The sequence below is a fragment of the Anolis carolinensis genome, unplaced genomic scaffold, assembly GCF_035594765.1.
Source record: "Anolis carolinensis isolate JA03-04 unplaced genomic scaffold, rAnoCar3.1.pri scaffold_13, whole genome shotgun sequence".
Lineage (NCBI taxonomy): Eukaryota > Metazoa > Chordata > Lepidosauria > Squamata > Dactyloidae > Anolis > Anolis carolinensis.
Genome location: NW_026943824.1, coordinates 5,127,683 through 5,143,220, shown reverse-complemented (window position 1 = coordinate 5,143,220; position 15,538 = coordinate 5,127,683). Strand labels below are relative to the sequence as shown.

Below are 15,538 nucleotides of genomic sequence, written 5' to 3'. Positions count from 1 at the left end.
ATAATGCTATAGTACAATATAGTAATTTAATGCTTATATTGTGCTATGCTAATAATATATTGTATGCACATTTGATTTGTAAGCCGCTCTGAGGAAGAAAGGAAAGGAAGAAAGAAAGGAAGAGGAAAGAAAGGAAGGGAAGGAAGAAATGAAGAGGAAAGAAGAAAGGAAAGAAATAAAGGAAAGAAGGAAGGAAATGGAAGGAAGGAAAGGAAAGGAAGGAAAGGAAGGAAGAAAGGAAAGCAGGGAAGGAAGGAAGAAAAGAAGGAAGAAAAGGAAAGAAGGAAGAAAAGAAAGAAGGAAGAAAAGAAGGAAGGACAGGAAAGGAAGGAAGGAAGAAAAGAAGAAAGGAAAGGAAGGAAGGAAGAAAAGAAGGAAGGAAGAAAAGGAAGGAAGAAAAAAAGAAGGGAAGAAAGGAAGGAAGGAAGGAAGCAAAGAAAGGAAGGAAGAAAAAAGAAGGGAAGAAAGGGAAGAAAGGAAGTAAAGAAAGGAAGGAAGGAAGGAAGGAAGGAAAGGAAGGAAGGAAAGAAAGGAAGGAAGGAAGGAAGAAAAAAGAAGGGAAGAAAGGGAAGAAAGGAAGTAAAGGAAGGAAGGAAGGAAGGAAGGAAGGAAGGAAGGAAGGAAAGAAAGAAAGGAAGAAAAAAAGAAGGGAAGAAAGGAAGGAAGTAAAGAAAGGAAGGAAAGAAAGAAAGAAAGAAAAGGAAGGAAGGAAGGAAGGAAGAAAAAAAGAAGGGAAGAAAGGAAGTAAAGAAAGGAAGGAAGAAACGTATGTATGTACAGTAGAGTCTCACTTATCCAAGCTAAACGGGCCAGCAGAAGCTTGGATAAGCAAATATCTTGGATAATAGGGAGGAATTAAGGAAAAGCCTATTAAACATCAAATTAGGTTATGATTTTACAAATTAAGCACCAAAACTTCATGTTATACAACAAATTTGACAGAAAACGTAGTTCAATACCCAGTAATGTTATGTTGCAATTACTGTTATTTACGAATTTAGCACCAAAATATCACGATGTATTGAAAACATTGACTACAAAAATGGCTTGGATAATCCAGAACGTTGGATAAGTGAGACTGGGGGGAAAAAAACAAAGGGGTCGCGCATGTGCATTGCACGCATGGAAGCTGAGGTAAAAAAAAAAGGCGGCCAAATGGCAAGCAGCGATTGGACGGAGCGGGAAGGATAATGGAGCCGCGCGTGCGCAGTGCAGACATGGAAGATGAGGGAAAAGGGCGGTAAGAAGGCGAGCAGGGATTGGACGGAGAGGAGGCGATAAAGCGGCCGCGCGTGCGCAGTGGAGACATGGAAGATGAGGGGGGGAAAAGGGCGGTAAGAAGGCGAGCAGCGATTGGACGGAGAGGAGGCGATAAAGCGGCCGCGCGTGCGCAGTGGAGACATGGAAGATGGGGGGGGAAAAGAGCGGTAAGAAGGCGAGCAGCGATTGGACGGAGAGGAGGCGATAAAGCGGCCGCGCGTGCGCAGTGCAGACATGGAAGATGAGGGGGGGAAAGAGCGGTAAGAAGGCGAGCAGCGATTGGACGGAGAGGAGGCGATAAAGCGGCCGCGCGTGCGCAGTGGAGACATGGAAGATGAGGGGGGGGAAAGGGCGGTAAGAAGGCGAGCAGCGATTGGACGGAGAGGAGGTGATAAAGCGGCCGCGCGTGCGCAGTGCAGAGGCTGGCTCTGAGGCATGCGGGGAGGCTGGTGGCGGGCCTTGCTGGCGGCGCTGCTGGGCGTGGCGGCGGAGGCGCTGGCGGGCTGGCTGCTCCGGCGGCGGCGGGAGGGCTCGGCGGTGCGCGAGGCCCTCTTCTTCCCCTCGCGCGCGACCTGCGTGGAGGCCTTGCTGGCCGAGGAGGGCCTGGCGCCGCCGCGGCCTTGCGCCTGCCCGCTCCCGCACCAGGAGAGCCCGCTCAGCCGCCTGCTGGCCCGCCTGCTCTCCGCCCGCAGCTCCCTCGACCTCTGCGTCTTCGCCTTCTCCAGCCCGCAGCTCCGCCGCGCCGTCGTCCTCCTCCACCAACGCCGAGTCCGCGTCCGAGTCGTCACCGACGCCGACTACATGGCGCTCAAGGGCTCCCAGATCGGGATCCTCCGGGAAGTCGGTGAGGAAGGGACAGAAAGGCCCGCGGGAGGATTAAAGGCCTGGCGCCAGCTCCCTTTATTGGCCTAGTTCAATTGGACTTCAACTCCCAGAATTCCTCGCAGCCTCAGGCCCTTTCCTTTTCCCCCTCAGCCGCTTAAGCGGCTGAGGGGGAAAAGGAAGGGGCCTGAGGCTGTGAGGAATTCTGGGAGTTGTAGTCCAAAACACATAGAGGGCCCATTCCTGAACATTGTTGTCTTTCTCCTTTCAATGTGTGGCTTGATAAGCTTTCCCCGTTTATGAAAACGATAAAACCAGTTAGGACATGTCACCCAAATTGTTTATTTACTTACTACATTTATATCCCGCTCTTCTCATCCCGAAGGGGACTCAGTGTGGCTTAGAAATTATATATACATACAATATATTATATTACAATAGAGTCTCACTTATCCAAGCTAAACAGGCCGGCAGAAGCTTGGATAAGCGAATATCTTGGATAATAAGGAGGGATTAAGGAAAAGCCTATTAAATTTATTTATTTATTATTTATTTACAGCATTTATATTCCGCCCTTCTCACCCCAAAGGGGACTCAGGGCGGATCACATTATACATATAGGCAAACATTCAATGCCTTTTAATATAGAACAAAGACAAGACTCATGACCTCCTGGTCAGAGTGATTCATTGCAGCTGGTTACAGCTGCCTTGCTCTCCAGCCTGCGCCACAGCCTGAGCCCATCAAATTAAACATCAAATTAGATTATGATTTTACAAATTAAGCACCAAAACATCATGTTATACAACAAAATTGACAGAAAAAGTAGTTCAATACGCAGTAATGTTATGTTGTAATTACTGTATTTACAAATTTAGCACCAAAATATCATGACTACAAAAATGGCTTGGATAATCCAGAGGCTTGGATAAGTGAGACTCTACTGTATTAGCATAGCACAATATTAGCATTATATAGTACTGTATTGTACTGTACCACTATACTGTAATATTAGCAACATTACATGTAATATAAGGTAAAGGTTTTCCCCTGATGTTAAGTCCAGTCATGTCTGACTCTGGGGGTTGGTGCTCATCTCCATTTCTAAGCCGAAGAGCCGGCGTTGTCCATAGACACCTCCAAGGTTATGAGGCCATTGGCATGACTGCATGGAGTGCCGTTATCTTCCCACCGGAGTGGTACCTGCCGTGTTTCCCCGAAAATAAGATATTAATCTTATATTAATTTTTGCTCCCAAAGATGCGCTAGGTCTTATTTTCAGGGGATGTCTTATTTTTCCATGAAGAAGAATTCACATTTATTGTTGAACAAAAAATGAACATTTATTATATACTGTACAGTAGTTGTCATCACAAACCAGCATAACCAGACAAACTGTGAATCCTATCAAGAATTTCTTGTTACTACCATTATTTCCTTGTACAACACTTTATGGTACGTACATTTACCGATCCTGCATGCTCTGTTCGTTGGGCATGCTTTCAAACAAAAACTTTGCTAGGTCCAACTTTCGGGGGGAGGCCTTATATTTAGCAATTCAGCAAAACCTCTACTAGGTCTTATTTTCTGGGGATGTCTTATTTTAGGGGAAACAGGGTACATACAATATATTATATTATTAGCATAGCACAATATTAGCATTATATAGTACTGTATTGTACTATACCTCAATACTGTAATATTAGCAACATTACATGTAATATAAGGTAAAGGTTTTCCCCTGACGTTAAGTCCAGTCATGTCTGACTCTGGGGGTTGGTGCTCATCTCCATTTCTAAGCCGAAGAGCCGGCGTTGTCCATAGACACCTCCAAGGTTATGAGGCCATTGGCATGACTGCATGGAGTGCCGTTATCTTCCCACCGGAGTGGTACCTGCCGTGTTTCCCCGAAAATAAGATATTAATCTTATATTAATTTTTGCTCCCAAAGATGCGCTAGGTCTTATTTTCAGGGGATGTCTTATTTTTCCATGAAGAAGAATTCACATTTATTGTTGAACAAAAAATGAACATTTATTATATACTGTACAGTAGTTGTCATCACAAACCAGCATAACCAGACAAACTGTGAATCCTATCAAGAATTTCTTGTTACTACCATTATTTCCATGTACAACACTTTATGGTACGTACATTTACCGATCCTGCATGCTCTGTTCGTTGGGCATGCTTTCAAACAAAAACTTTGCTAGGTCCAACTTTCGGGGGGAGGCCTTATATTTAGCAATTCAGCAAAACCTCTACTAGGTCTTATTTTCTGGGGATGTCTTATTTTAGGGGAAACAGGGTACATACAATATATTATATTATTAGCATAGCACAATATTAGCATTATATAGTACTGTATTGTACTATACCTCAATACTGTAATATTAGCAACATTACATGTAATATAAGGTAAAGGTTTTCCCCTGACGTTAAGTCCAGTCATGTCTGACACTGGGGGTTGGTGCTCATCTCCATTTCTAAGCCGAAGAGCCGGCGTTGTCCATAGACACCTCCAAGGTCATGTGGCCGGCATGACTGCATGGAATGCCGTTATCTTCCCGCCGGAGCGGTACCTATTGATCTACTCACATTGGCATGTTTTTGAACTGCTAGGTTGGCAGGGATTGAACCTGGGACCTTTTGGTCTCCAGCTTAGTGCTTTAACACACTTCGCCACCGGGGCTCCTTATGCATGTAATATATAATAATATAATATATAATATAATATATACATGTAATATATAATATGTAATTAACATTATTATAGAGTATAATTATTAATATTATCTATATATATAAAAGAGTGATGGCATCACGGCGACCCACAAAACAACAAAACTACAGGCCCCCCACCTCGAAATTTGACAACACAACCCATCATCCACGCCTCTAGGTTGATACAACAAAAAGAAAAGAAAAATAAAGTCCTAATTAGAGAGAGAGGAATAATTGCTTTATCCAATTGCTGCCAGTTAGAAGGCTAAGCTCCTCCAACTTGGTCTCCTAGCAGCCCAATAAAAAATAATAAAAAACACTAAAAATTAATACAATAAAATACTATAATAACAGAAAATAACTAAAAATAATACAAGAAAATAATGAAATATAATAAAAATATAACTTACAATAAAATAAAAAATTGCAAATAACGTCAAATAAAAATTACACAACAATTTTTAACCAATACCATCACCACTTTGCCACAGCAACGCGTGGCCGGGCACAGCTAGTATGTATATACAATACATTATTATATATTGTACTTTATATTGCATATTATATCCAATACACACACACGCGCGCGCACACACACACACACATATATACTGTAGAGTCTCGCTTATCCAAGGTTCTGGACTATCCAATGTATTTTTGTAGTCAATGTTTTCAATATATCGTGATATTTTGGTGCTAAATACGTACATAAAGTAATGACAAAATAACATTACTGCGTATTGAACTACTTTTTCTGTCAAATTTGTTGTATAACATGATGTTTTGGTGCTTAATTTGTAAAATCATAACCTAATTTGATGTTTAATAGGCTTTTCCTTAATCCCTCCATATTTGCTTATCCAAGATTCTGCCGGCCCGTTAAGCTTGGATAAGTGAGAGACTACTGCAGGGGTCCCCAAACTAAGGCCCGGGGGCCCGATGCAGCTCTCCAAAGTCATTTACCTGGCCCCCGCCCTCAGTTTTATAATATAATATTTTTGTATCAATTTTAATAATATAATATATTGTATATACATATAATCTTGATAATAATATTATAATGTTATACAATATAATACTAATAATAATACCATATAATAATATTAATTATATGTTATATATTACATATAATATTACAGTATAGTGGTATAGTTCAATCTGGTAATATATAATGCTAATATTGTGCTATGTTAATAATATAATATATTGTATGTACATACAGCTGCTCTGAGTCCCCTTCGGGGTGAGAAGGGTGGGATATAAATGTAGTAAATAAAGGTAGTAAATAAATAATTAATTTTAGGCTTAGGCTCGCCCAAAGTCTGAAATGACTTGAAGGCACACAACAACAACAATCATAATTAACCTGACTATCTCATTGGTCAGTAGCAGGCCCACACTTTCCATTGAAATCCTGATAGGTTTATGTTGGTTAAAATTGTTTTCATTTTTAAATATTGTATTGTTCTTTGTTATTGTTGTATTGCACTACAAATAAGACATATGCAGTGTGCATAGGAATTTGTTCGTATTTTTTTTTTTCAAATGATAATTCGGCCCCTCAACAGTCTGAAGGATTGTGGACCGGCCCTCTGCTTCAAAAGTTTGGGGACCCCTGCTCTACTGTATATGCACAGTAGAGTCTCACTTATCCAAGACTCGCTTCTCCAAGGTTCTGGACTATCGAATGTATTTTGTAGTCAATGTTTTCAATATATCGTGATATTTTGGTGCTAAATACGTACATTCAGTAATGACAAAATAACATTACTGCGTATTGAACTACTTTTTCTGTCAAATTTGTTGTATAACACGATGTTTTGGTGCTTAATTTGTAAAATCATAACCTAATTTGATGTTTAATAGGCTTATTAAACTCCTTATTATCCAAGATATTTGCTTATCCAAGATTCTGCCAGCCCGTTTAGCTTGGATAAGTGAGACTCTACTGTATAAAAAATACATATTATATTATTAGCATAGTATGTTATTGGAGGAGGGGCCCCCAACAGATGGTACAGGAGTTAAGATGGGACTAAATTAAACTAAATCACCTCAATTAGACAGCAACGCAGGCATGGGCCAACTTGGGTCCTCCAGTGGTTTTGGACTTCAACTCCCACAATTCCTATCAGCCTACTGGCCAAGCCCATAGCCAAGGGGGCAGTTTAGGGGTTCAAACCACCCCCAATTTTTTTCAGGTAAAAAAAAATTGGTTTACTCATGAATGTTAACTGGTTAATCAAACCCCCCTTCCAGGTATATGAGAAGCAAAAATCAGAGTCCCTCCAGAACTACAAGCGCTATGTCAACCAAATTTTTATTATTTGCGTTATCATTACCTATCTTTCTACCAATTTTAATTGCAGTAGGAGCAATTGCTGACATAGTGAAAGTGACCAAGTTGGTCTACCCACAGTCGGCAGGCTAAGGCGTGGGAAGTGACCTGGATTGCAGGTGGAAACTGAGGTGTCTCCCACTGGTTCATTTAATGTTACCCAGTCACCTGAAATTAAAAATTCTACCAAACTGGCTTGCCGCAATATGTATAGCCGAATGTTGGCTGGCAACAAAAGAAGCAGAATGCCGCCTCAGTATTATGGAGATGAGGATGCTAAGATTTACAGCTGGCGTCACATGCCTTGCCCACAACCGCAACAATGGCATCTCCAATTGAGGACAAACTATGAGAATCACACCTCAGTTGATACGGTTGTACTTTATGCAAGGCTGCTCTTTGTTTTAGATGCTCCCCTTTTGCTGTGTGACTAAACAAATGTGCAACTACTGAGCTGTGACCTGGAAGTTGCAGTTCTTTCACCCCTTTTTCAGGGCAGTGGTCTTTGGGAGAGAGTGAAGAGCTGTGTGAGATTAGAGAGTCTCTTTCCCTGCTATACATAATTATTTTAGAGTATTCCCATATAGTGTGTTAAAGCGCTGAGCTGCTGAACTTGCAGACCGAAAGGTCCCAGGTTCAAATCCCGGGAGTGGAGTGAGCGCCCGCTGTTAGCTCCAGCTTCTGCCAACCTAGCAGTTTGAAAACATGCAAACGTGAGTAGATCAATAGGTACCACTCCGACGGGAAAGTAACGGCGTTCCATGCAGTCATGTCGGCCACATGACCTTGTAGGTGTCTACGGACAACGCCGGCTCTTCGGCTTAGAAATGGAGATGAGCACCAACTCCAAGTCGGACACGACTGGACTTAATGTCAGGGGAAACCTTTACCTTTACTCCCATATCAAGGTATTTTCTTGCTATGTGTATATATTATCGTACTAATAAAGAGGTACAAGCCCTATATGATTCGCGATAAATTTGCACCAAAAATATTAAGAAACTGTGCATAACTTGATTTAAAATCAGACTTTTTTCTTAAATTTAAGGTTTTTGTAGAATACTGAGATAAATTTGGTGGAAAGTCAAAAAGTAAACTTTTAACATTTAATTTTTAGTTTTGCTTTTTATAGGGATTCAGGTACGTCATGATCAAGAGACCGGCTACATGCACAATAAGTTTGTCATCATTGACAAAAAGGTGCTGATCACTGGCTCTTTGAACTGGACCACTCAAGCCATCCAAAATAACAGAGAGAATGTCGTCATCACAGATGACAAAGTATTTGTGAATATTTTTCTGGCAGAATTTGAGAAGATTTGGGAGGACTATAATCCAACTAATTATACATTTTTCACCAACTGAGGAAAGCTGGTATTGAACAAGAATAAAAGTACCAGGTACAAAAATAGAACTTTGCAAATGACCAAAGTTTTGGTTTAACTGTTATTCCACATGTTATTTTAAAATAGCGTTTAGTGATGAGAGAGTAGCCAAGATATTGTTTTCTGGAATAAGTTGTTTTTTGTGAACAGAATATAAATGCTAGTGTTTACACTGGAAAACAAACAAATCCAGAAGTTGCACATAAGGTAGTGTGCTGTATGAATTTGTTACTTATGTGTTTTCTTCAAATTTCAAGAAGAATTTTATTTTGTCTTCCAGAGTGTTTAGCTTCAATATGATGGTTGCTGTTATGATAAAAAAATGTTGAAAGTAAGGTCATAAAATGTTGAATTTTTCTAACCAAGTGCCTTTAAGTTTTAAAAATTTACTGAGATCCTGCAACATGGAGGTGGAGCATAACACATGGGCTGCACAGTTTGTGGGCTGCTGCTTCCAGTCCTTGTAAAGCCAGTTTTCCAGTCTCTCCTGATGCCACTCTATTTATGGCTGGCTTTTTTTTCTGGTTACTAAACTGCTAGTAGGTGTTGTTAGGTTCCTCTTGTGACCAGGTCAATAAACAGCCATAGGGTGCAATCTAATGAGGTGAAGCTGCCTAGTTTGGGGGGGGGGGGGGGTATTGTATACATACTTGTGTACCTATCATATGCTAGTATATGTTACCAACAAGATTTCAGCCATAGAGAAAATTATTCCTTGGAGCATCAGAATATCATTTTAATAGCAAGGCTGAAGTACATGTAGAGTATACACCATCATAGTAGTTTTGTATTGCACAGAGTTTACTTGTTAACCATCAGTGCTGTTGACCCACCATCTTTTTTCACGCAGTAAGATATATATGTGCCAGAGGAATGTTAATTCTGCTGTTATTTCCTGACTCTAACTCAGGTGCCTTCAGCCTGTGACCTAATAAAGAGTCTAATTTCAACAAAAATCTCCTCCAGAGCATATCAAGGGTGGTGCAAAAATAGTTTATTACCATATAGTTTTATGTATAGTTAAGTAATTTATTTACAAAATAATCATCAACTACATCCATGGGAACCCTAGCATGTGGAATAAATACTGTGACAAAGTGATACTTCTATTACAGTGAACAGCTGAAGAGGGAACAAGCTTTTTTCAAAGCTTGAAAATAAAACAGAGACAACTTTCAGCCCCATCAGGAGTTTAAAACACATTTTCTTTACAAAGCAGGCAGAGTGGATTCATTGCTCAGCAGATAGGTTTTCAGCTCATCAGTGAATTAGTTTTATTTAAATCTGCCTCTTCTATGTGAGTTAATTTTTCAGTGGTTAGCCCTTACTCCCCTGCAAACAACAAACGTCGCCACAGCCTGGATTTTGCCTACCTCTGGATTTTGCAAAGCTTGATTCTTGGATGAACCACTCAAAAAAAGAGTCGTTTGTCAGTTTAGATTTGAAGTTCATGTGAAGTTCATGTAGGTCTGGTAGGAGACAGGCTGTCTTAGAGTGAAAGCTCAAACATCTGGGCATATTTTAAAGTAGGCTGGTGATAAGTGTGAGTGAGAAAGAGTCAAAGTTGTTATACTATGTGTAGTGCTAGACACTCTTTTAGCCATGAGTACATTTGGTTCAAACACATAATTGTTGCTATTTTAAAACAGATCATAGTTAGTGCTTTACTTAGCAGAATGAAATGAAAATCTCAAGTAGTGATTGAATAGATTTGATACATTTTCTTGTGTACTAGATTGTGGCCCACTGCCAAGTTGCTCTAGTAGATTTCGAAGTATTCCAGAAGCTGTTGAAACCACTGCAAAACCAAAGCATATCATGTGGCACGTAACTCTTCTTGGTCAGAAACAGATTCAAACAGCAAAGATGGCCTTGGCACTGCCCCTTTGCTGAAACTACATTGCAGTTAAATACAGTGTAAGTAAACAGAGTAGTCATCCTACATTGACTGCATTTGGCCATGCTGTTACAACACCATGCCTTGTGAAAGGGATGTCAGGGTTGTGGGAATCAAACCTAGTTGGTTCCTGTATACAAAACCCTGTTTGCTCTGCAATAGTTGATTAACCATGCAAGAATATTGGTAGGCTTAAAAGGAGTAGCTACCACCACCATTACTATATAAATACAGTGTTATCTGCACACCCAAGAGTTGTTTATGCTACTGCCAACTAGAAGGGGAGGGAAGTAAATAGGGATGAAAATCAAATGTATCGGTAAATACATTTAAAGTTCTGAAGCACTGTACATGTTCTTTGGACAGGCATTTCCAAAACTAAAAGGGTCTTAGAGAAATTTAAAAATATATTTGTAACATTCAAACAAACCAACAAACATTCTGTAAGGGAACATAGAGCAGGTTTATCGGGTTACACTAAATTTCTTTTCCAAGTCAAAAGGACATCTGTATTAGAACAAGATTAAAAAAAAGTCACCCCAAAAAACCCTCCACTAGTTTTTGAGTAATAAATATTTACATTGCGTGCTCTGAATACTATACAGGTTTTAAATTATTTTAGAGAATAACAAAGCATTAAAAATGGAAAAAAAATTACAGAGGAAAGGTAAGCTACACTGAGCGTGCATGTGCTTAAAAGTGTTCACAACAAAGTACTGCATATGAACCACCAAAATGCAGAAAGTCCAGTGGGAGTCTAATCAAGTCATTACAAAAAGCAACACTTCTTTAAAATAATGCACTGGGCTACTTGCAGGCAGCCTCTGCCACAGGAAAAACAGCCTGCATGGATTTTGCACATCAGCACAAGCAATCCTCCTTTTCATTTCTTAACAGGTTAAAATAAAACAAGCTGGTTTAATAGAGAACTAGTTTTTGTTTTAGAAAGGGACAAACAAGATTTAAGAAGCAATTAAGCAGATGTACATCTATTTGTTCTAACTTTCTCTTAACTTTCCAGATACATTTGTAGTGTAAGTTCAAATGAACAGTTTGCAATAGAATATACCTGTATGTTCACATAATAGCTATACTGTCAGCTTGTTTTTAGGGTTTTTTTTTTTGGAGAATCTTGGTATGTCTTGAGCAGAAGAAGACCACCTTGAGCAAAAAGAAGTTAACAGTGATAAACACACATGTTGTAAAGTATTGGATTAGAGGAGAGATGTAGGCGGATTAATTTCAATCCCACCTGTAATGATTTTGCAAGACATTTGTTCTTCAAGGACATTTATCTCAAGTTTCATGTAAATATGAAAAAAAATAAGTTTCTTGCTGTAGAAGCAAGAAAAACCAAGTCTGGTATACATTTTCAAGGACAGTTATTTCCATTTTCTCAGGGAATAAGATTGGACAAACTGCGTAGTGTGCCAATAAAACCCAGCCAACCTGTATCCTTTTATAAAACCTGCCAGACACAAAACGAGATGCTAAGCCAAAAGACCACACTGTTCCAAGTTGACACCTTATTTTGAGGGAATATTACACAACAGAATTTTATGTGACCCTCTTTGCTTTTGCTATTAATAGCAGCAAAGGTTCACAAAGAGTATTACTTGGTACATTAAAAGATAACCAAGAGCATGAAAAGAACCACCCAGCTTCAGTTTCTGTAGCATGCCTTGTGTGTATTTTTGCCCCATAAGGAGTCTCTCCTTAGAGCTGTGCCATTGCTATGTGTCTAAGCATTAAGGACAGCACAAAGTACATAAATGGGCCAGTCTTGCTGCCTGCAAGGACCTTATTTTACAGATAAAGGCCAGGGTTTGTAATCTGAATAGATTGCACTGCAGAAATCCACTCCAATTAACCTGAAATCTACAGAATTAGTACAGAATGCAAGTAAAAGACTTTAAAATACAAACATGATTTAGCCCTGAAAGCTTGAAGAATTAACTGTTACAGAAAAACTAGAAGCTGTTCAACAGCGCAGGGCTCCCTTGTTTTGGGTGGGGGGAGAGAAGGCATGCACTGTTCAATGTGTCTATATACACTGTCTTGGTTGGTAAAGACCACTGACTCAGGAACCCAATACATTCAAGAATGTATTCAAAGCTTACAGCATTGGGCACAACAAGCAGAAAAGAAACCCAGATATGCCCATAGAACTGTTTGTTTCAGAGAAATGAAACCAAATACTATCAGACATTCTACTAACTTTGACCTGCTATTTCCCTACAACTTAGATCTCCCAAACTACCACCATCATGCAACTGACTACCCCCACACAGATATTGTTAGCATGCATGAACAGACAATATCTATTCTTAAAATGTTCACGATCTGCTAAACAAATTCCAAGGGCAAGACCCCTTTTTTTGCCTTTAAATCTCTGCTTGGGGGTCTGACTTGACCTCAGCACTACCATCCTAGATACCGCATCTATCTGAACTATTTTCTGCTTTAGAAAGAGTCCTACCTACGCTTCTGTACCATTTTTGCCAGTTGCACAGCGGAAGCTGGCAAAAATTTATCTGAAGGACAAAGTTAGAAAGTGCAAATTGCTTCTTTAAGATTCTTTTAGAAAGGAATCCATCTCCAAGTGTTTATGCAGAACACAAATGTTAAGTCCAAAATCTGATCTATGCTGTGTACACACAGGCAAATGCACCCCAGGAAAAGAAGAGAGGGTGCAGCAACTGATATGGCTTGCCCCGAAATGTAGCTAGCAATTGCTGGTTATAGGTAGTGGTAAATTCCCTCAAGAGCCTGATTAACAGTAGACTTATTTGTCAAGGCTCAGTAAGCCAGTTAAAGAAACCTAAGCTAAATTAAGAGAAATAAAGCTCAGTGAAATTATGCAAGATGCTACCCCGAATCCTCCACACCAACAGCAAGCCATGTTTTTGTTCTTGTGGCTGTAACCAGCACACTGCACTGAAAGGACTTGGGGTGTCAAAACCTGCTGCATATTTTGTTCAAGAAGTGTACGATATGGCTCAAAGCACGCACGTAAGTGCTGGTTTACTCTCAACCGTGGCAGAACTAAGCCTCGTCCCTCCCAGGGCCCTGTTGCTATAGCATTCAGTAAAACAGAGCTAGCTTATCAATAGGCTGTTCAGCCTTAATACTGACACTTAGTGTAATTGATATACAGTAGGAAGGATTTCCCCCCCCATAAGATCCCAATGGGGCACAGATCCCTATTACCTCCTCTCTTCTGTCGAGATCATCAATAAGAAGTCAAGAGAGTCCAATGGATAGCGGGGCAGTAAAACTGCCAGATTTTCAGTCTTTTCTGCTGAAGCAATCGGTTAAAAAGCAATGAGAATCTTAAGGAACAAAAACAAAACAAAAGGGTGCTTGTGCTCTGATGCTGCAAGCGAGGAGGTGCACGTGAACAAGATGAACAGAAGGGGAACTAGTCTTTCTTCAAGTCCTTGGATTCAAAGAGCTTGAGGCGCTCCTGCACCGTCAGGCCTTCCTTCAGACTCTGCACATTTGAAGGGGGGGGGTGTTAATGGGAGGAGAAAGAGCAAACAGTTAAAATGCCATTTTGGAAGGAAACGACCAAGTCCGACGGAGAGAGCTGGTAGAGATGCTCAGGCAGAGAAAAGGCAAGAGATGGCATCCTCAATGAGGTTAGAACATGCTGAAGAAAATGCACCATTATGCGATGGGGTTATTGGTGAATCAGTCCAAGATGGGAAAAAGATTACAGGTGAAGTGGGTGGTGATCACAGGCATACTCTTTTCTGGAAATACGGCCCCTTTTCAGTGTGAAATCACATTTGGAGAATAAAAAAAAAATTAAAACTCTTAGACTGAGTCAGCATACCTATTGGCTTTAGTAATGACTTTATTTTTCTCTGCTCTTGCAGATACGGCAGCTAGTTTCTTGAGCACCTTCTGGTTACCCTGCTAAGTAGCAAGATTTGATCCGAGTCCATTTGAGTGTAAGCTCTGCATGTTGTGCAGAATTAAGTCTGAGGCATGCACATTCATCCAGCATGCATGTTTTGTCCCGTGCCCTCAAGAGAATACATCTGAGAAGGTGCATAAACCCTCCAGCGATGTGCGTCAGTTGAGGGCAGGCTGAGGCAAAAAGATGGGTGAGCCATAGATGCAGCCATTCATTGTTACAAGTTCTAAAAGTCTGGTCTTACTTCTCGCACCCAAACTCCACGTCACTGGGAGTGGGGAGGAGAGTCTCATTAGCCTTGGAGCTGTGAGCAGGACATGCATTAAATGGGCTGCTCCTTAAAGAAGCAGAGGTGTTTGGTAGAGACTTGTTGGATTACCTATGACTGGAATCTGGTGCATTTCAGTTATCCCATGAGACCTGCTCAATAACGGACTGTTGAAGCAAAGACAAAATAAAAAACACAACACATAAATCCTAATTGCCTTAGAGGCCCAACCATTGCAACACCTTCCCCTCCCATTCCAGCAATATGTCAACATGACAAAGCCCTCCCAAGCCCAAACTGACAGATAGACTGCATTGTGGTATCTCAATTTATAATTCAGTAGATTGTTACAAACAGAAGCATAAGGGCCATGAAAACTCACCTTTGACCTGATATTTCTTAATTGCCGGCCAACACTGGTCCTGTCTTTCTTCAAGAAATCAGGGTTGCTTTTGGATTTCATGATATCTAGATGAGCAAGAAGAGGAAGCCAATTTACTGCTAAAAATCATCAGTGTCTTTCTACGCCAGGGATCTAAGAAGGCACCACCCAAAAAATACCCCAAAAAGAAGACTGACCATATCCAGACACGGTGCTGTTCTCCGGGGACTTTTCACCAAGAGCTTCAGTGGCTGCCTTGAGTTGCTCTTTCAACCTGCTGATATCACAGTCTGCCTTGGCTTTCACAATGCTGAGTTCTGTGTAGATGTCTTTATACTTGTCACTGGCATATTTCTTATCCTTGGGGAAAAAGAGAGGCAATTCCAATAAAACTAGTTTATTCAGCGCAATCTGGAAAAAAAAACCCCAAGCATGTGCAACAGGTTTCTATCTTGGAGAACTCAAAAGACAATTCAAATGGTTTCTTACTGCAATCATTAGCCTAGATCCTGAATCAGCCATGTGGAACCAACTGTATGG

General features: G+C 40.5%; 2 protein-coding genes across 8 annotated transcripts in view; one reads left to right on the top strand and one right to left on the bottom strand.

Moving 5' to 3' along the window:
* The first annotated feature begins 579 nt into the window (after positions 1-579).
* Positions 580-8,890, top strand: pld6 (phospholipase D family member 6). The gene is made up of 2 exons (XM_062964163.1): positions 580-2,104; positions 8,262-8,890. Exons 1-2 carry the CDS (start codon positions 1,696-1,698, stop codon positions 8,507-8,509), a joined length of 657 nt encoding a protein of 218 aa, XP_062820233.1. The 5' UTR covers positions 580-1,695; the 3' UTR covers positions 8,510-8,890.
* A 613-nt stretch (positions 8,891-9,503) lies between these two features.
* The window catches only part of mprip (myosin phosphatase Rho interacting protein), a 150,351-nt gene continuing 144,316 nt past the window's right edge, over positions 9,504-15,538 (bottom strand). For 5 of the 7 annotated variants that reach the window (XM_062964152.1, XM_062964153.1, XM_062964157.1 and 2 more), the window contains 3 exons: positions 15,196-15,358; positions 14,999-15,084; positions 9,504-13,919 (listed from right to left, as the gene is read on the bottom strand). In XM_062964152.1, coding sequence (XP_062820222.1) covers positions 13,848-13,919; positions 14,999-15,084; positions 15,196-15,358 — 321 coding nt within the window. In that variant the 3' untranslated portion in view covers positions 9,504-13,847. Of the gene's footprint in view, positions 13,920-14,727; positions 14,784-14,998; positions 15,085-15,195; positions 15,359-15,538 lie in introns of all 7 variants that reach the window. The other 2 variants (XM_062964154.1, XM_062964158.1) reach the window with 1 other exon arrangement.

Bases quoted from the DNA above. Each gene is read 5' to 3' on its own strand.
- pld6 (XM_062964163.1), top strand. From the start codon at position 1,696: ATGCGGGGAGGCTGGTGGCGGGCCTTGCTGGCGGCGCTGCTGGGCGTG. The intron at 2,105-8,261 runs GTGAGGAAGGGA...TTTAATTTTTAG, and splicing joins CGGGATCCTCCGGGAAGTCG to TTTTGCTTTTTATAGGGATT.